The sequence below is a fragment of the Bombina bombina genome, chromosome 2, assembly GCF_027579735.1.
Source record: "Bombina bombina isolate aBomBom1 chromosome 2, aBomBom1.pri, whole genome shotgun sequence".
Lineage (NCBI taxonomy): Eukaryota > Metazoa > Chordata > Amphibia > Anura > Bombinatoridae > Bombina > Bombina bombina.
This window is the reverse complement of record NC_069500.1, coordinates 952,270,518-952,292,542: the sequence shown is the minus strand read 5'-3', so window position 1 is coordinate 952,292,542 and position 22,025 is coordinate 952,270,518. Positions and strand designations below refer to the sequence as shown.

Genomic DNA, 22,025 nt, shown 5'->3' with positions numbered 1-22,025 from the left:
ACATACAAATTTATACAGATAGAGAAACACTCTACTAGGAATGAACAAAAGCTCAGTAGCTTGTTCTATGGTGAGTTACCACCTAGGAACAGCCTCTTTTAGCCCAATTGTACTTTTCAAAGAGGAGAACTTTCCCAAGGTTTATCAGTCTGATCCCACTGAGTAAGGTCAGTCCAGCCCCAGATGATTGATTCAGCCTTCATTGGGCCACATCAATGAGGTGCAATATTATTCCTCTAAGCAATTTGGGCAAGAGTACACGTCTGATTTCCCCATCACCCTTAGGAAGACTTCCCCAGGGTTATAATACACTTTATACAGAAAAAGAAGTGCTCTACTAGTTACGAACAACAGCTCAGTAGCTTGTTCTATGGTGAGTTACCACCTAAGAGCAGCCTCTTTTAGCCCAATTGTACTTTTCAAAGAGGAAAACTTTCCCAAGGTTTATCAGTCTGATCCCACTGAGTAAGGTCAGTCCATCCCCAGATGATTGATTCAGCCTTCATTGGGCCACATCAATGAGGTGCAATATTATTCCTCTAAGCAAATTGGGCAAGAGTACACGTCTGATTTCCCCATCACTCTTAGGAAGACTTCACCAGGGTTATAATGCAAATTTATACAGAAAAAGAAGCGCTCTACTAGTTATGAACAACAGCTCAGTAGATTGTTATATGGTGAGTTACCAACTAGGAGCAGCCACTTTTAGCCCAATTGTGCTTTTTACAGAGGAGCATTTTCCTGAAGTATATCAGTCTGATCCCGCAGAGTAAGGTCAGTCCAGCCCTGAAATGCAAGGCAATCTTCCTCTGAAGAAGGAACGTGACAACCCCAGATGATCGTCCACTCGTAATCTAGCCATATGTTTGTCCTTTGCTTGTTTTGTGTTTTCAACTAATAAAGATTAAATTAGGCTATTTGAAAACACAGACAACGATAGAAAAAGTACAAAACAAACCAAAGAAACCACAGTAAATTAAATTATGAGATAAAATTTCATGTTTAGTGTCCCTTTAATGTCATTACCTAGGTCTTAATCCAAATCAAGCTGCTTTTATCAGTGACCGAGATGCAAAATAATGTTTTATTTTTTATCTTTATTGCTTTCAATTATAGCTCATGAATAATATAAAACTAAATAACTAAATAAAATAGCTTTTGCCACATAACGGAAACTGTGCATTAATAGTGACTACTATTTATTTCATTGAATAAATAACAAAACATTTTTACATTTCCTCATAATCCTATCTCTGTTAACCCTCTACTGTCATTATAATATATCTTATTATTTTCAATGAGAGTTAATGCTTATGCTTTCTGATAAGCAGTAGCTTGTTTTTAGAAGGTAAGTAACACTAATTGCTATATTATATACATACCAGTATTATCCCTATATGGGCCAGATTATGAGTGGCGTGTTAACAGTTACGCGTGTGCAAAAAGGGGTTTATCATGGGTGTGTGCGCATGTTGTGTTTTATTGCTTGTATTACAAGTTAAAAGTAAATGTGGTCTCTTGAGTGCAATCGTGATTTATGCTAGAATCATTATCGCGTACTCAGAGCTCTGGTTAACTGTTTCACGAAACAAAAAAGTGTCACAAATCACATCAAAAATACTTTACAAAGTACAGTTACACTCATAATAACACTATCTAAAAAATAATAACAATTATTTTAAAGAGATATGAGGTCTCAGGTGTTGAAAAAAAAGGCAGACAAAGGGCTTAGTGTGCTTGCGAATATGCGATCAGGTTTTTTCACTTTTTTGCTCCATTAACTTCTATCCTAAACTCTGCGTTTTGCGCACATCTGGCTAGCGCTCGTGCAAAAACAGTTGACTTTCAACTTGTAATACGAGTGCAAAAAGCTGACTTCTAAGGGAGTTAGCAGTTGAGCGGAAGCGGTAACTACCGCCAGACTTGTAATCTGGCCAATTTAGGGGAGGCTCTAATCACCTGACCTCCTGCCAGCATGTTTAACCCTAACCTTGCTAGATCCTCTTCTGTTACTAATCCTATACCAGTCAGATCTCTATACTGCTAATATCCCTTACTTGCTGGACCATTCACTGCTAATAACCCTATACCCAAACCTCTATACCAATTGATATATTTTTAAGTTATTTAGATGGAAATTACCATGACACCCCCACAAAGTCACTAAAAAACACTAACCCTACTTCTTAATTTTTGATCTTAAAGGGACATTAATCCCCTCTTGTATTAGTGTAAAATAGTGTTAAATGCCGTTTCCATGTTCCCTAGAGAAGCCAAAAAGCAGTCTCTCTAACCATAGGTTTTCCAAAATGCTGCAGAATGCCAAAACTGATATTGAATTGCAACGTTGGCAGGTTACAAAATCTGCCTTTCGCCTTTACTAATACTAACAGTATTTAAATGACAGTACTTCTCTCCAGCTCACTTCTTCATGCTGTATTCTTTACACCAGTAATCGAAAGAGCTGTTGATACAAATATCTGGATCCCTTGCAATATATTGTTAAAGAGTGCAAAAACAAGATGTAGTGTAAGTACAAACGGAAAAAGAGGTTTAACAAACAAATGGGCATAGGTCACTATACAAGTTAACTTTGCACAGAATATATAACTCACAAAACAACTATGGTAATCCAAAGTGTCTTACTTTTTTATTAGCATGATATATTAAACAGACACATTTAAAATATATCAGACTAACTATAAGGCCTATTTATCAAATGTCTGTCGGACCTGATCCGACAGTGCGGATCAGGTCCGACAGACATCGCTAAATGCGGACAGCAATACGCTCTCCGTATTCAGCATTGCACTAGCAGCTCTTGAGAGCTGCTGGTGCAACGCCGCCCCCTGAAGACTCGCCAGAAACACAGGCCCTCATGCTCCATTCATAGCTTGATAAATGGGCCTCTATGGATGAAAAGTAGATGTGCATTTTAATCTTAAATGAAAAATAAAATAAAAGTTATTAAAAAATAAATCTAATTGGCTATAAACTATACCCATTACATATTCTTATTCTCTCTCTCTCTCTCATATGACACCTTTTCGAACATTTGTTGCATTTGTCTAAAAACGATAAACAGTTAATTATTTTCAAAAAATGAACAAATTAATGCAACAAAAAATATTTTTGTATGGTTAAAACTGTTACTAAATTCTAATGGTGGGAAAGGCTTTTCTGCAGGTCAATACTTCTTCAAAACTATTAAGGTGGGAGAAGGCTTCAAAATGTTAAAGCCCTTTCAGCTGATTGATTTGTGTGTCAGCCAATATGTTTGTAAGCTTTACTGTCCTTCTTGACTACATTAAAAAACAAATTAAAAAATTAACAAAAAAGGTATTTTATTTTGTGTTGCTGCTTGCTTGTATCAGAAGCCCTAGCTACTACTGTAACTTTATTTAAGTTTAAGCTGTTGTCCATCTGCTCATTTGCTACCCTGAATACCCATAGGACAAATAGATTTTTGTTAACAAACACATTTTGAATGATGCTCCATTAATAAATACTGAACCAAATAAATGTGTGTGTATATATATATATATATATATATATTTATTTATTTATTTTTATTTTTTCCTGTGACAAAACAATTGTTTTTATATGTACACATGTCTACGTCGACATATATGTTATAACAGACTCAATGTTCTTTAATTAGCCACATATATTGTTGCAAAATGTCTATATTATATATGTTCACATTGAAATGCAAATTGCAATGAAAAAAGAGAATTGGCTAGTCCTTATTTATTCTAGCTATTACACCACAGACACTAAAGAAAAGAGTTTAAGGAATGATTAATACTGATCCACTATTTCTGTTATCCTTGGGTCTAAGGATCCTGAATCACTTCTGACACATTTAAAATTGTGTTCCAATGCGTTATCCATGATACTTTTCAACAAACATATATTAGATGTAGTTTTTCTGCAGCACAATACAGATATGCATATTATAACCTTCATATAGACGTATTAACCCTTTCTTTCATTTCCTCACACCCAACATTCTTGCATTGTCTTTATTAGAATAAATAAAGCTGTTATAATTTGTATTAACGATACACTGAGGCCTATTTATCAAATGTCTGTCAGACCTGATCCGACAGTGCAGATCAGGTCCAACAGACATCGCTGAATGCGGAGAGCAATACGCTCTCCGTATTCAGCATTGCACCAGCAGCTCTTGTGAGCTGCTGGTGCAACGCCGCCCCCTGCAGATTGGCGGTCAATGGGCCGCAAGCCGGGGGTGTCAATCAACCCAATCGTACTCTATCGGGTTGAATTGTGGCGATCTCTGTCCGCCTCATCAGAGCAGGTGGACAGGGTTATGTAGCAGTGGTCTTTAGACCGCTGCATTATAACTACTGTTTCTGGCGAGCCTGAAGACTCATTAGAAACACTGGCCCTCAAGCTACATTCGGAGCTTGATAAATGGGCCTCACTGCGTTTCTGACATGCAGAAGTCATACAAAGGTGAATTACATTGTTGTTTTTAGTAATAATTTAGAGGAAAAAAGACGTTTAAAGGGACATGAAACCCAAACTTTTTCTTTCTTGATTCAGATAGAGCATGTCATTTTAAACAAATTTCTAATTTACATGTATTATCAAATGTTCTGCGTTCTCTTGGTCTCTTTTTTTTTTAAAAAAAGCAGGAACGTCTGGAGCTCTATAGGGCAGCAGCTTGGCAAGAGTGTAAACCATCTGCAAGAACACCAGATGGCAGCACTATTTACTGTCATGTAGTGCTCCAGATGCCTACCTAGGTATCTCTTCAACACAGAATATCATGGGACCAAAGCAAATTTTATAACAGAAGAAATTGGGAACTTTCTTTAAAATTGTATGCTCTGTCTAAATCACAAAATGATTTTTTTGGGTTTCATATCAATTTAAAGTGAAGTACATTTCCCTAAATTAAAGTGGATGTCAACTTTCAAGAATGAGTGCCCGGTTTTTAAAAATACTATTAAAAACAGGGCCACTTTCATTCATGAACGTTTACATTTCACTGGTTTTGTTAAAATACTTACCTTTTCTTCTTGAAGCCGTAGAAGCGATTCCCCCTCCTGCCGTTCGTCTCTTCTTACTTCAGCAATGACATATATGGCATCCTCCAATCACGGCTTCCCCCCAGGGGAATCATTGCCTGAGGCAACGCCGCGATTGGAGGAATCCGGATTCATCATTGTTGATGTATGAAGTGACGAGCGGCAGGAGGGGGAATCGCTTCTCTGGCTTCAAGAAGAAAAGTTAAGTATTTTAACAAACGGTGAAATGTTAACTTTCATGAATGAAATTGCCCGTTTTTAATAGTATTTTTAAAAACCGGGCACTAATTCTTGAAAGTTGACATTCACTTTAAAAAAAAAAGGGTTTATTTTGTCAAACATTGTCTGATTCAATTTGACCTGTAGTGAAATTTTTTTTTTATAACTGAAATTTAGATCAAAAGTCAATGCAACAATGCTTCTGCAAAGCTAATGTGCAAAGGCATTTTTCTACATATGTCAAAAGATATATAGATTTTGCCCTAGTGGGTATAAGCTCCTTTCACTATTAGAAGCTTCCTCTATGCTTCTCAGGGGGAATTGTAAGAAGAGTAGTTTATAGGAAAGGGCGCTCTAAATAGGGCACATGAGTAGTTAAGTCAACATGGTTATTGTAAATAAGATTAATTTAATAAGATTAATTTATGATTAGAAACCCTCATCTATAACTTAAAAAATCACAAATATATTATGATTTATATTTATATATTTTTCATCATGACACAAATCTTTTAAAAAAAAAAAAAAAAAAAATTAAAATTAAAAAATGTGTATTTTTTTATATTCTTTTTTCTTCCAAATTTTTTTTCCAAAAAACATCCCCCCCCCCCAAAACAATAGATAAAAAAACTTTTCCAACTACTATACAACTTGTAAGTAAATTAATATTTTTTGCACAATGTTTTGTACCTGATTGAGTAATCACATAGTAAAAAGAAATATTAATAGAATATGACACCAAATATGATATATTAGCACATAAACTTCAACAGACTTTGTTCTCAGTCTATCCTTTTTCACTTGATGGCACTTCACCTTTCTAATCGTTAGAGGAGCGCATCAAAGACATCATTCATCCATTTGCTCACACAATTGATACAAATTAGAGCTTTAAATTCTTAACTGATTATTAGTATAGATCTTTTTCCTTCATACAATGTTTTGTTCTCTAGTTCATGTGAATATTTGATACACTAACATATAAACTTTAACATGTAAACTTTGTTCTTAGTCTATCCTTTTTCACCCATAGGTACTTCACCTTTTCAATGCTTAGAGGTGCAAAACAACGGCATCATTACCAGTTACTGATTTCTTTCATACTCCTAACTTTCTAATCTTAATTAGTTTATTTTATTATTTCTTTTTTTTTCCTTTTCCTACACGAAGAGTTGTTAATAAATATTCATATTAATATGCAACAATAATATCCAAATAGCTGAAGTTGTTCCAATTACATTCTTATTTGGTAAGGCTGTTTGTAAGGATATTCTGATGAAAGAACTGATTCTAGACACAAGGATCAATTAATCAATTAAAGACATTATAAAAGACTCCATAGAGCCATGAAGGACATGCTTGAAAAAGGCTGGTTATCACAGCTGAAACGCGTTGCACTGATCCTTCATCCCTAACACCTGGTTCACACAGGAGCTGCAGAGCAGAGGAAGCATAAGCAGACATAGAAACAGAAACATAGAATTTGACGGTAGATAAGAACCAAAAAGGCCCATCAAGTCTACCCATATTACATGTTAGGATAGCCTTATGCATGTCCCAGGCATTTTTAAATTCCTTTACAGTCTTTGTGTTTACCACCTCAAATGGAAGTTCATTCCATGAATCCACCAGTGCCACCCTTTCTGTAAAAAAAATGCTTCCTTAAATTTCTCCTGAATCTGCTACCCTCTAACTTTAGATTGTGACCCCTTGTTTTGGCATTTATTTTTTTGTGAAAAATGCTTTCAGCTTCAATTTTATTAAGTCCCTTCATATATTTGAAGGTTTCTATCATGTCACCTCTTTCCCTTCTATCCTCTAAACTATACATATTTAGATCATAGAGTCTTTCTTTGTACGTTTTATATTTTAGACCATGTACCATTTTAGTAGCCCTCCTTTGGACAGCTTCTAGTTTATTTATATCTTTCTGAAGATAGGGTCTCCAGAACTGTACACAGTATTCCAGATTTGGTCTAACTAATGATCTGTAAAGTGGCATAAGAACCTTGCTATTTCTGCTACTAAAACCTCTTCCAATGCAACCAATTATTTGACTGGCCTTGCTGGCTGCACTGCGGCATTGTGTACCAAATTTTAAATCATCTGAAATAATAATTCCCAAATCCCTTTCTTCTTTAATTACAGTCAGTAATGTACCATTGAGACTATAATTGGCCTTTGGGTTTTTGGATCCTATATGCATAAATTTGCTCTTGGTAATATTAAATTTCAGATCCTATTTTTTTGACCAGTCCTCTAGTTTATTAATATCACAGTTCATTTTATAAACTCCTCCTGGAACATCTACCCTGTTACAAATTTTTGTATCATCAGCAAACAAGCAAACCTTCCCCTTAAGCCTACTTCCAATATCACTTATGAACATGTTAAGCAAAACAGGCCCAAGAACTGACCCTTGGGGAACACCACTAGTAACTGATGCCTCATTTGAATGTACTCCATTAATTGAAACCCTCTGTTGTCTATCTTTAAACCAGCATTCTACCCACTTAACAATCTTAGCATCTATTCCAAGGCAATACATTTTGTGAATAAGTTTGTTGTGTGGGACAGTGTCAAATGCTTTGCTAAAGTCTAGATATGCAACATCTATGGCTCCTCCCTGGTCTATTATTTTAGTTACATGGTCAAAGAAATCAATTAGATTAGTCAGGCATGATCTTCCAGCAGTGAAACCATGCTGTCCTTTGTCTTCTAAGTTGTTTGTCTGAATGAAAGATACAAGTCTTTCCTTTAAAAGAGTTTCCATTAATTTCCCTGCAATTGAGGTCAAACTGACTGGTCTATAGTTAGCAGAATCTTCTCTACTACCCATTTTATGAAGAGGGACTACATTGGCAATTTTCCAGTCTTTTGGAACAACTCCTGTTAGAAGTGACTGATTAAATAAATCAGCTAATGGAGTAGCTATTACGAATCGAAGTTCTCTTAGAACCCTTGGATGAATATTATCTGGACCCACAGACTTATTAACTTTTTTTCTTTTTTTCTTCCCCTGTAAAAAGAAAAGTACTACTCACATTATTTACAGTAACATCCCTTAATAGCATCTCACTATCTTTACCATCTGTTGTAAAGACTGAACAAAAGTAATCATTTAAACAGTTTGCTATTTGTTTATCTTCTTCCACTACTCTTTCCTCATTCTTGAGTCTATCTATCCCTCTGTTAGTTTTTCTCTTTTCACTGATATATCTAAAGAAGGTTTTGTCACCTTTTTTTTTACAGATTGTGCTATTTTCTCTTCTGCATCAGCTTTAGCCTTTCTGATTAACTGCTTTGTCATCTTTTGATGAGTAAGCTAAGAATACGCTGCCACCAAACACTGCCAAAAACGCTTCCAAAAACGCTCCAGGACTGTCATCTGTAGAAGTGAACTAATCCATCTACTCTTTATTACGGACAATCTGAAGTCCTACAGGATACCTACTATTGGAAATAACAGTAGAGGTGCGGAAGTCCCTTACCCGCAACATAATATACAAAGACTCAGCCCCCATAAGACATAGGAGGCGGATTTGTGTATCACACCACTTAAAGATCAAGGAAGAAAAACATCTCTCAGCAAGGATAATAAGGTTAGATTTACACACCTGCTTACCTTACCACATTTGATATAGGTACATAGTACTGTAAAAAATATCTTCTATAAACTTTCTTATAAACATCACAGACTCTCATATTGGGTACTACCTAAAGATTACCTCAAGATGGATTTTTAATCACGCTTTGACAAAAACGTACTTTTTTATACATACTCTATAAACTTCATTTGAAAATAGCAATTTTGTTTATACAATTCTAATTCAGGTATACAGTCCTAAACTCCTGATTAGATCAACAGCCTATCATATAACTGTGGGTTTTAAAAATTGCTTTGTTGAAAATTGCTTTGTTAAAATTTGTCAAATATTGCTGTGTTGAAATTTGTCAAGTATTGATACTATTGATACTGATACGCAAGAAATTAATATTAGATCAATTTAAGATTATTTAGATTACAAGGTTGGCCAATCAGACTGATTTGTACATAAGAATCTCAAACTCACATGTTTAAAAAAACTTTTTTGTTTTTACTAAAATAAAAATGAATTTTAATTCTGTACAAAATCTTATCTGGTGTCATAGAATAGATTTATATTTTCATTTTTTATATATATTTTTTATATTTTCATATTTATCATATCTTAAAAATCTCCATAAGGTATTAGCTCTATTTAGAGCGCCCTTTCCTATAAACTACTCTTCTTAGGCATTTTTCTACTCACTACATCGCATTCGCATTTTACGGCTACAGACAGTAATCTCACCTTATTCGTCAAGCCTTATACAATAGACCAAAGATGTTCAGCAAATCTGTATGTCTGTTACAAGTCTGCAGTAAACAGCATATGTCAGGTCACAATTATAGTGCATTAAAAAATCCATTAACTGTTTTGAACAGATTCCATTTAAATACTATGAAATTTGTGTTAATGTGTTTACTCTAAACGTATACAAATGTGACAGTGAAAATATGCTAAGAAAAAGTCACCTTTTGAATGCCGTCTAGAGATTCTTGTACATTATTTTCGGATCCATTATTCCTGTTAATCATCCGCCACATTTGAGAATACATGCTATCCCTTTCAAATGGATTCATTCCCTTTACCCGGATATGTTCATAAACCGCTGAGTCAAAAACTGTGCCATAAGGTATATCAGTCTGTCTTGAGAGATCCTGGAGAGATCTAGATTATAAAAAGACAATAACAGTTAAATATTTTACTGCACATGAGGAAAAGAAATGGAAATTAGTAATTTTACTGCTTTCCATTACATACTGTAAACATTATTGCTCAATAAGTACTATGCAATATCATCTACATCAGGTTTCAGTAGAATGCAGAGTTGCAGACCCAGGGTTAGATTACAAGTGGCATGGTATTGTAAGTGCAGGTCGCAATAAGAAATATTGTGACTGCGCTAACTTGCTCGCAGCGCGTGTATTGCAAATTGAAAGTAAATGGGTGTGCTCATGCACAAACAAAATTTGCGCTTGTCGGGTTAGTGAGAGTGAAAAACTTGCGTAAAGTGTAAGGGTGAAGAAAGCAAATCACAAATGCATTAAAATAAAGTGTAACAATCATATATACACTTTCTGATAAAAAGTATTGATATAAATATTAATTAAAAAAAAGTTTTAAAGGGACAGTATACACTCATTTTCATATAACTGCATGTAATAGACACTACTATAAAGAATAAGATGCACAGATACTGATATAAAAATCCAGTATAAAACTGTTTAAAAACTTACTTAGAAGCTGTCACTTTGGCTCTATTTAAAAGGTATATGGTATTAACTATACAGCCCCATATGTCAGGAGGTTATCCATTACTGCCTTAAACCACCTTTATTAATTTGGTCACCCTCCTTTGAACATAATTCTTCAATGTCCTTTTTCATCAATACTCTTTTTATGGACGGTAATATTTATTTATCTTTCAAGCTCCAGCCTGGTATTGTGCACAGCTTTTTAAAAGTGACATAAAGGAGCAAAAATAAGATGCTCTAATGTGCTAAGGCATTTTATTATTGCACTATTGCAAAACAGAATAGTGCGTTTAACCCCATATAAAGGTGAAACATATAGCTAATGTCAGCTCTGGATTTGTAATGTATTCCCACTGCTAAGCTAAACACAGCTGGCGATTGGTGGTTAAACATATATTGTGCCCCTGATTGGCTCAGTGGTCATGTTTAGCTCTGATTCAGCAGTACATTGCTGCATTGGAGATTCATTTAGGGCTACAAGTGGAGCGCTAAATTATTGTGCTCCCACAAACAGCCAAATTTGCCTGCTTGCAGGCGCACAATAATTAATCAGCCATTACAAGCGGCTGGTTATTGCTACCACAAGCTGGTGGTAGCAATTAGCACTTATAAAATTAACCAGAGATCAGATCTTTGCTTCATTTTATAAATGTGCCCCAAATGCCCCCAAAATACAGTGTACTGTATTTTATTAAAAAATAAAGATAGCAGCATCTTTATTTTTTAATAAAATAACTGCACTTGGCAGTATTTTGGGGCTAAAGTTGGCAGGAGTGGGGTGTTAGAAAAAAAAAAACAGCACTGAAAAGTGTCTTTACATTGCGGTCTATGGGAACTGTGTGTTCCCAGTAAATATATATGTATTTGCTTATATACATATATATTTATATGTTAATATGCCTATATATATACACATTAACACATAAATATATACTGTATGTATATAATCATATAAATATATATATATATATTTAAATTTGCTGCCATTGCTGAGTTTAGGTCTCTGACGGCATCAGAACGAGCTTGCTCTCATGAGCACAATGCCTCCCAGCAATGCGAAAGAAAGCTCACGTTCGCATTGCAGACAACTTGTAATACCAGCACACATTAGCATTCGCTGGTATTACACAGTGGATCGATCGCAAATATCGCTTTCCACTTGTAATTTGGCTCTTAATGTATTTAATCCCTTTGCATGGTTAAACACATGGTTCTATTCAATCAATAATAAAATGATTAGCCCATTAAAACATTTTATTTCCCTTTAATGTATTGTACATGCAAGATACATTACATCATTTTTTTCTTCCCATAACTACTTGCTTGCCCCATTTAAGTAATATATGACTTGCTTATTTTTACCTTCCACATGCATTTATCGCTGTTAAATCTCATTTGTCATCTAAGACATTCTTCCAAGTTGTACAAATCAATCTGCTGAGTAAATACATCTCGTTCTGCATTCGTTTACTTACAAAATTTAGTAACATCAGTAAAGATGGAAACACTGCTTTCTAATCTTGTAATCAGATATGTTTTAAGGGGATAGTAATGTATCAAAGTTCCTTAAATGTGTTTAAAAGAGAAGGTTTTAAACATTACAAAATCTTTACTTTACATGACAAATGCTGAGGTTTACTGATATGTTAGGATACAGCACAGACATGTACTGTATGTGCAAGGATGCTAATAATCCACACATTTTCATTCTCACAAAGTCCCAATTCTAAAAAAATTGCCGGTCAAGACATGGTTTTCCAGTCCAACACTTGCAGTGACAGCCCTCATGGAATTCTATTAAAAAAGGGGTCTTTCTCTGCAAATAGTGAGATGTGTCTCATATTAAAAATGACAGCTTTCTGCTAAGTAAACGTTTACAATAGAGGGGGAAGTACAGAGGGGGGGGGGGGGCAACAAGCTTGTTTTAAAACATGAATATTACTCGTAATACAAATCAAATTCCGCTGTATATTAAATTTGTTGTAATTTTCATGCATAGGCTTTTTTTCAGAATAATAAGCGTTTTAAGTATTTTGCTAAAAAGTTGCCCTTTTTTAACTTGTGAAAAAAAAACAGTGAGAACTGTAGGGAGAAAATGTTTACAGAATTAGAGGTCAATTTATCAAGCTCCGTAAAGACCGCTGCTCCATAACCTGTCCGCCTGCTCTGAGGTGGCGGACAGAAATCAACCCGATCAGTTGATTGACACCCGCTGCTAGAGGCCAATTGTTGGTGCAATAATAAATGCTGACAGCGTATGCTGTCTGCATTTATCAATGTACGGCGGACATGATACGCTACATCGTATCATGTCCGTCCGCACATTAATAAATATACCCCATAGGCTGGGAATTGAGAGAATATGTCATATACGCCCATGGAACGCCCATGTTCAACCCATTTTATAAAAGAAACAATTATGCTTTGTATTTTGTACTTTTAAGTATGTATTTTGCTTTTTTTTTTTGCCCATCCAGTGTACTTAAAGTGATGGTAAATGTATCCAATCCAAATACTGACAAATGAATTTACATACTATGCAAGCTTCAGTCACTATATATATTTTTAAATATAAATTGGTCATTATATATAAATCCACTTACTTTCTAATATACACCATCATTGACACTCTCCGCCCCCATTCAACTTTCTTATTCTATATATTCGCAAGCACTGTGGGCATCAGTGTCTAAAAAAATGAGAAAGCGCATTCGCTCAACTAATGCTAATGTTCTGTATGACGTTATGAACGCTTGCGCAGAAAATCAGGGTTTTTTTTGTTTGTTTTTTCAAGATACATGCCAAAATAAAGGAAAACCCGCAATAAAAAAACAAAAAACTATAAGTGTCGGGACTGCCGGATTGATCATTATAACAGTAGCATTTAGAAAAGAAAATACCAAAGTTAGAATGCAAAAGTAAGTTTTTCATCAATGACATCTGATTTTATTGAGCACTCCATCTGAGTTTACCATCACTGTAAATTACGCTGTGCACAGTGAATACAATTTGTTCCTGTGTAATTTATTGACACATTTTACTTATTTTATAAAATACAATTTTTGGTGATTTTAAAAATACAAATTTCATTGTGCACTTTAGCAATGTATGCATCTCCGCCCCATATGAAGATGCAGTATACACCCTTAAGTGAGTCTCCCTGTTTTGAGGGTAAAAAAATGGCTTTATTTAACTCCACATGGGAAATAGAAGGGTTGGTGAGCATTTTGATAAAAAATCTCACCAGCCCAGGGTTCTGTTTTAGGATTGGGGCCATCCTTTTTCCCGATTGGTTGTACAAAATCAACCTGTTTATACATTTGAAGGGGTTGAAGTTTTGTACTGGTCTGGTACCTACAGATTTAATGTAACATTTTATACATTTTAAATTACAGATTGAAATTTTTTAAAGTTGTGTAAAATTTTAAACTTGACCCAAAAAAGGAAAAACAAATAATAATTTAAAGCTTTCAGTCAAAGCAAAGGAAAATAATAGACAAAATATTGAACATTATGCTTTGAATTGTATAATTTGTGATATTAGATATTTTATCTTTATAAAGTTCCGTATCTGATACTTAAAAAGGGACAGTAGAGTTATATTAATATTTAATTATACAGATAGAGCATGCAATTTTATACAACTTTCAATGTATTTCTATTATCAAATTTGCCTTGTTCTCTTGGTATCCTTTGTGTAAGAGTAAATCTAGGTAGACTCATAGATGCTCAGGAGCATACAAGTGTCTTTAGTACTCTGGCAGCAGTGAGTTGCAGCATTATATGTAGTGGTATTATAAATTGCTGCCATAACGTACTAAAGACGTGCTGAGCTCCTATGAGTCTACCTAGATGTACTTTTCAACAAAGGATACCAAGAGAGCAAAGCAAATTTGATAATTGAAGTAAATTAAAAAGTTGTTTAAAATGGCATGTTCCATCTAAACCATGAAAGTTTAATTTTGATTTTAAAGGGTCAGTCTACACCAGAATTTTTATTGTTTAGAAAGATAGATAATCCCTTTATTACCCATTCCCCAGTTTTGCATAACCAACACAGTTATAATAATATGCTTTTTACCTCTGTGATTACCTTGTATCTAAGAATCTGCAGACTGCCCCCTATTTCAGTTCTTTTGACAGACATGCATTTTAGCCAATTAGTGCTGAATCCTTGGTAATTCCATGTGCATGAGCAAAATGTTATCTCTATGAAACTTATGAACTAACGCCCTCCAGTTGTGAAAAACTGTCAAAATGCATTCAAGGGCTAAGAAATTAGCATGTGACCCTACCTAGGTTTAGCTTTCAACTAAGAATACCAAGAGAACAAAGCAAAATTGATGATAAAAGTAAATTGGAAAGTTGTTTAAAATTACATGCCCCATCTGAATCATAAAAGTTTATTTTTGACTATACCGTCCCTTTACTATCCCAAACAATGATATAAGATAATTATAAAACAAATCATAAGCCACAAAGCTACACTACCTACAATTAATAGAAAAATTTACAGCATTTATGATACTTTTTTTTTTCCAACAAAGTTAAACAACAATGGGCTAGATTACTAGTGGACCTTTAACAGTTGCGCGCAAGCGGTAAGGAGTTTATCGCAAGTGTTTGCATGCACCGGAAGTAGCAAGTGTAGCAGTCAAGTAGCTAAAAATATGAAAAATAATATTTATGCATTTTTTTCATATTTAATACAGTGTTTAACTGGGTTTGTACTGTAAATATTTCACATTCCAATGTTCTTCTATTTTTAAATAGATATTCCTATATATATCTGTATACATCTATGCCTATATATATATAAATAAATAGAACATATACTTCTATGTGAAGAACATTGGATATTAAATATTAATATTTCATAAAGGGTTATCACACTTGAGAAAATGTGGAAATACATTAATGCGGTCGCGATATTCTAACGTCGGGATAGCATGCGAGCAAAAACATTTTACTTTCAACTTGTAATACACACTCCACTCGTAATTTAGCCCAATAATGGAATATACTGCATGTATACTCTTTTGTATGTGTGCCAGGGCAGGTGTTTTTATTTCAGTATTTTTTCATTTCAATAGAGTTGTTGATTTCAGCATGAAGTTTCTGGTGCATTTTGTCTGCACTGTAGAGATTTAGAAAGTATATTTAAACCTGTTCAGTTCAGTGAGCAGTAATAACCGTTCTTTGTTAGTGAGGTGTAATGAGATGTTTATCTGTGTATGCACACATTATAATCTCCACAATGTTTTCCTCAATTCTGTCTGCTTGCTGAATATAAGAAAGGTATTTTGTGTATCAGACAAAAGTTAAAGGGGCAACACTGTCATTTTATATTTTGTTTTTAAAAAGCGTGATTTTAACACTGCATATTTTATGGTATGAAAAATAGTATATATAAAACACAGACAATATACTTTATATTATTAAACAAATAGAATACACTTTAGCAAAGCAATAAGTAAGTATAAGGCTGCAGGTGCAGCTATTGGTCAGTATAAGCCTGCAGGTGCAGCTATAGGTAAGTATAAGCCTGCAGGTGTAGCTATAGGTAAGTATAAGCCTGCAGGTGCAGCTATAGGTAAGTATAAGCCTGCAGGTGCAGCTATAGGTAAGTATAAGCTTGCGGGTGCAGCTATAGGTAAGTATAAGGCTGCAGGTGAAGCTATAGGTAAGAAAATGGTAAGGGAAATCACTCAAAGGGGGATTCAGTAGATAAAACTTAGCATTTAATGTCAATTAGTTAAAAAACAACAATGTGAATGTATTAAAACTTAGATTAATAGGTTACCTATTAATCTAAGTTTTAATACATTCACACTGTTGTTTTTAACTAATTGACATTAAATGCTAAGTTTTATCTACTGGATCCCCCTTTGGTGATTTCCCTTGCCATTTTCATATAGATATACATACATTTCCTTGAGTGCCATTTAACTGTCCACTTCTTTCTGCCTTTGTTTGTACTCAACCTGTGGGACAGTGAGCCCCCCCCCCCCGTGACTCTATTTATATAGGATATTATATATATATTTTCCATTTAAAGGGACACTCAGGTTAAATAACATTTTTATGATTCAGATACAGCAAGTAATTTTAAACAACTTTCCAATTTTCTTCCATTAAAAAAAATGTGCACAGTCTTTTATATTTACAATTTTTGAGTCACCAGATCCTACTGAGCATGTGCAAGAATTCACAGACTATACGTATATGCATTTGTGATTGGCTGATTGCTATCACATGGTACAAGGGGAGTGGAAATAGACATAACTTTGAAATTTGTTATAAAAAAATCTACTACTCATTTGAAGTTCAGACTAAGTGCTATTGCATTGTCTTGTTATCTTGCATTTGTTGATTATGCAAATCTAATGTGTTGACTGGTCCTTTAAATCTTGCCTTGGTTTGGATTAATAGCTGATACTTAATCTATTTTTGAATTATATTATTAAAAGGGGGTCTTAATAGATAAGCAAGTTTTCCCTTTTACTCATTTATACATGCAGCTTTAGGTAAGTATAAGGTTGCAGGTGCAGCTATAGGTAAGTATAAATCTGCACGTGTAGCTATAGGTAAGTATAAGCCTGCAGGTGCAGCTATAGGTAAGTATAAGCTTGTAGGTCCAGCTATAGGTAAGTATAAGGCTTCAGGTGCAGCTATAGGCAAGTATAAGCCTGCAGTTGCAGCTATAGGTAAGTATAAGCCTGCAGATGCAGTTATAGGTAAGTAAAAGTCTACAGGTGCTGCTATAGGTAAGTATAAGCCTGCAGGTACAACTATAGGTAAGTATAAGCCTGCAGGTGCAACTATAGGTAAGTATAAGCTTGCAGGTGAAGCTATAGGTAAGTATAAGCCTGCAGGTACAGCTATAGGTAAGTATAAGCCTGCAGGTGCAACTATAGGTAAGTATAAGCCTGCAGGTGCAGCTATAGGTAAGTATAAGCCTGCAGGTGCAATTGTAGGTAAGTACAAGCTTGCAGGTACAGCTGTAGGTAAGTATAAGCCTGCAGGTGCAGCTGCAGGTAAGTATAAGCCTGCAGGTGCAGCTGTAGGTAAGTATAAGCATGCAGGTGCAGCTGTAGGTAAGTATAAGCATGCAGGTGCAGCTATAGGTAAGTATAAGCTTGCAGGTACAGCTATAGGTAAGTATAAGCTTGCAGGTGCAGCTATAGGTAAGTATAAGCATGCAGGTGCAGCTATAGGTAAGTATAAGCTTGCAGGAGCAGCTATAGGTAAGTATAAGCCTGCAGGTGCAGCTATAGGTAAGTATAAGCCTGCAGGTGCAGCTGTAGGTAAGTATAAGTCTGCAGGTGCAGCTGTAGGTAAGTATAAGCCTGCAGGTGTAATTATAGGTAAGTATAACCCTGCAGGTGCAGCTATAGGTAAGTATAAGCCTGCAGGTGCAGCTATAGGTAAGTATAAGCCTGCAGGTGCAGCTGTAGGTAAGTATAAGTCTGCAGGTGCAGCTGTAGGTAAGTATAAGCCTGCAGGTGCAATTATAGGTAAGTATAAGCCTGCAGGTACAGTTATAGGTAAGTATAAGTCTGCAGGTGCAGCTGTAGGTAAGTATAAGCCTGCAGGTGCAACTATAGGTAAGTATAAGCCTGCAGGTGCAGCTATAGGTAAGTATAAGCCTGCAGGTGCAATTGTAGGTAAGTACAAGCTTGCAGGTACAGCTGTAGGTAAGTATAAGCCTGCAGGTGCAGCTGCAGGTAAGTATAAGCCTGCAGGTGCAGCTGTAGGTAAGTATAAGCATGCAGGTGCAGCTGTAGGTAAGTATAAGCATGCAGGTGCAGCTATAGGTAAGTATAAGCTTGCAGGTACAGCTATAGGTAAGTATAAGCTTGCAGGTGCAGCTATAGGTAAGTATAAGCATGCAGGTGCAGCTATAGGTAAGTATAAGCTTGCAGGAGCAGCTATAGGTAAGTATAAGCCTGCAGGTGCAGCTATAGGTAAGTATAAGCCTGCAGGTGCAGCTGTAGGTAAGTATAAGTCTGCAGGTGCAGCTGTAGGTAAGTATAAGCCTGCAGGTGTAATTATAGGTAAGTATAACCCTGCAGGTGCAGCTATAGGTAAGTATAAGCCTGCAGGTGCAGCTATAGGTAAGTATAAGCCTGCAGGTGCAGCTGTAGGTAAGTATAAGTCTGCAGGTGCAGCTGTAGGTAAGTATAAGCCTGCAGGTGCAATTATAGGTAAGTATAAGCCTGCAGGTACAGTTATAGGTAAGTATAAGTCTGCAGGTGCAGCTGTAGGTAAGTATAAGCCTGCAGGTGCAATTATAGGTAAGTATAAGCCTGCAGGTACAGCTATAGGTAAGTATAAGCCTGCAGGTGCAACTATAGGTAAGTATAAGCTTGCAGGTGAAGCTATAGGTAAGTCTAAGCCTGCAGGTGCAGCTATACGTAAGTATAAGTCTGCAGGTGCAGCTATAGGTAAGTATAAGCCTGCAGGTGCAGCTATAGGTAAGTATAAGCCTGCAGGTGTAGCTATATGTAAGAATAAGCCTGCAGTTGCAGCTATAGGTAAGTATAAGCCTGCAGGTGCAGCTGTAGGTAAGTATAAGCCTGCAGATGCAGCTATAGGTAAGTATAAGCCTGCAGGTGCAGCTATAGGTAAGTATAAGCCTGCAGGTGCAGCTGTAGATAAGTATGAGCCTGCAGGTGCAGCTGTAGGTAAGTATAAGCCTGCAGGTGCAGCTGTAGGTAAGTATAAGCATGCAGGTGCAGCTATAGGTAAGTATAAGCTTGCAGGTGAAGCTATAGGTAAGTATAAGCATGCAGGTGCAGCTGTAGGTAAGTATAAGCCTGCAGGGTACGCTGTGTCATCTTCAGCAAAGGAACATTTACTTGCTCTGGTGTTACTCTATTTCTGATAAATGCTTTCAAACGCATCTTTGGTACATGCCTTATTTTACAAGAAGGTTTCTATCATTTAACCCCTCTCCATTCTGACTTCTAAGATATACATATTAACCCCTTACCTGCTAAGCCAAACACTCATGCTAAAGCAGTTTTTTACTGTTTTCCCTTCCCTTATTTATCAGCGAACCAGCACTTTAAGAAATTAGTGTTTATTGGCAGACATATCCAACAATGGCAAAAAAGCCTCCAGAATCCAAGAACAAAGTGACTTTTTCTTATATATATATATTTCTATAGCCTAATATATCAGCATATGAGTCACACACTCTATGATTGGATGGGATTGTAAACTTTTCCTGATTCCATGCACAAACAATTAATCAAACAGTTAATGCATTAGCAGGTCATATTAAAACTTTGCTTTTAGAGATGAAATTAATATTGCAGGCTAACTAAGGCCTTAGATACTTGGAAAGAAAATAAGACTTATTTTAACTTGCTATTTTAACGTGTAATATGACTAATATTTTAAACTGAGGGGTGACTTAAAGGGAAACTAAATCCAATTTTTTTTGTTTTTTAATCACTCAGAGCATGCAATTTTAAGCAACTTTCTAATTTACTCCTACTATAAATTTTTCTTTGTTCTCTTGCCATCTTTATTTAAAAAGCAGGAATTTAAAGCTTAGGAGGCAGCCCATTAAAGTTCAGCACCCTGGATAGCGCTCGCTTATTGGTGGTAACATTTAGCAAACCAAAAAGCAAGCATAATCCAGGTTCTCAACCAAAAATGTGCCAGCTCTTAAGCTTTACATTCCTGCTTTTTAAATAAAGATAGTAAGAGAATGAAGAAAATTGATAATATGAGTACATTAGAAAGTTGCTTAAAATGCTCTATTTGAATCATTAAAGGGACACTGAACCAAAAATAAATTTCTTTTGTGATTCAGATAGAGCATGCAATTTTAAGCAACTTTCTAATTTACTCCTATTATCAATTTTTCTTTGTTCTCTTACTATCTTTATTTGAAAAAGAAGGCACTCAAAAAAAAATAAAAAAATTTTTTTTTGGTTCAGTACTCTGGACAGCACTTTTTTATTGGTGGATGAATGTATCCACCAAAAAGTAAGAACAACCCAGGTTGTTCTCCAAAAATGGGCCGGCATCTAAACTTACACTTTTGCATTTCAAATAAAGATACCAAAAGAATGAAAAAAATTTGATAATAGGAGTAAATTAGAAAGTTGCTTAAAAATTTCATGCTCAATCTGAATCACCAAAGAAAAAATTTGGGTTCAGTGTCCCTTTAAAGAAAAAAATTGGGTTTAGTGTCCCTTTAAATGGACGTTAAACACAAATTCCAAGCTGCATGAAAATGTACCTTTGCAATGCAACTTTATTTTGTCAAATAAGTATAATGTTGTATGTTTTTTTCTTTTCACTGATTTCCCTATCCTCCAGAACAAAAGGACCCTTGATAACCAATCACAAAGTTATACACTTGTAAAGGATTTTACTATGAATTTTTGCTTGCACATGTGAAGAGAGATTAACGTTACCCTGCCATCTTCTTTCCCCTTAAGGTGGTTTAGCACTGATTCTGCTTCATTAATTAATAAAGTATTTAAACAAATAATATTTATACACACACATATATATATATATATATATATATATATATTTTTTTTATACACACACAATATAGGGCTAGATTACAAGTGGCACGCTATTGTTAGTCCGGGTAGTGCACATATTACAAGGTGAAAAGAAACACATTAAGGTTGATTTAAGAAGTAGCGGATTCTGCTTCTGAACCACTCCGCTTCTTAACTCGTCCGCCACCTCTGAGGCAGCGGACAGCAATCTGCCTGATCGGATACCATTGGGTTGACTGACACCCCCTGCTAGTGGGTCATTTGGCTGTGAATGTGCAGAGGGTGGCATTGCACAAGCATTTTACTAGAAATGCTTGTGCAATGATAAATGCTGACAGCGTATGTTGTCGGCATTTATCGATGTGCGGCGGACATGGTCTGCTACAGCGGATCATGTCCACCTGCACATTAGTAAATCGGCCCCATTAGCTCTAAAACAAACACAATTAGTGGCGAGACCTACCGTAAAGTGTAACAGTTAAAAAAAAAAAAAAAATGGGCACTAAACAAAACATAAATACATTAAAATAAAGTGTTACACTCATATATACACTATTGGAAAAAACGTATTTATATAAATATTATTACATTTACATACACAGGATATTAATGGAAATCAAATACCTTAAAACATGAAAAATATTTTTTGTTACATTTTTATATTTCATGTGTTTTACTGTGTACTTACTGTAAATATGTTAAATTACAATGATCTTAACATTGTAGAAATGTTCTTAGTATTATATAAATATATACTGTATATATATATATATATATATATATATATATATATATATATATTTATTTAAAAAAAAATCATATATATATATATATATATATATATATCAAAATAAAAAGAACATTTTCTTCTATGTA

The 22,025-nt window shown here is 35.1% G+C and overlaps 1 protein-coding gene across 1 annotated transcript in view; it reads right to left on the bottom strand.

Moving 5' to 3' along the window:
* The window catches only part of GRID2 (glutamate ionotropic receptor delta type subunit 2), a 2,072,895-nt gene that overhangs the window by 304,561 nt on the left and 1,746,309 nt on the right, over positions 1–22,025 (bottom strand). The window contains exon 14 of the mRNA XM_053700169.1: positions 9,835–10,030. Within this exon, the coding sequence (XP_053556144.1) occupies positions 9,835–10,030 (196 nt within the window). The remainder of the gene's footprint in view (positions 1–9,834; positions 10,031–22,025) is intronic.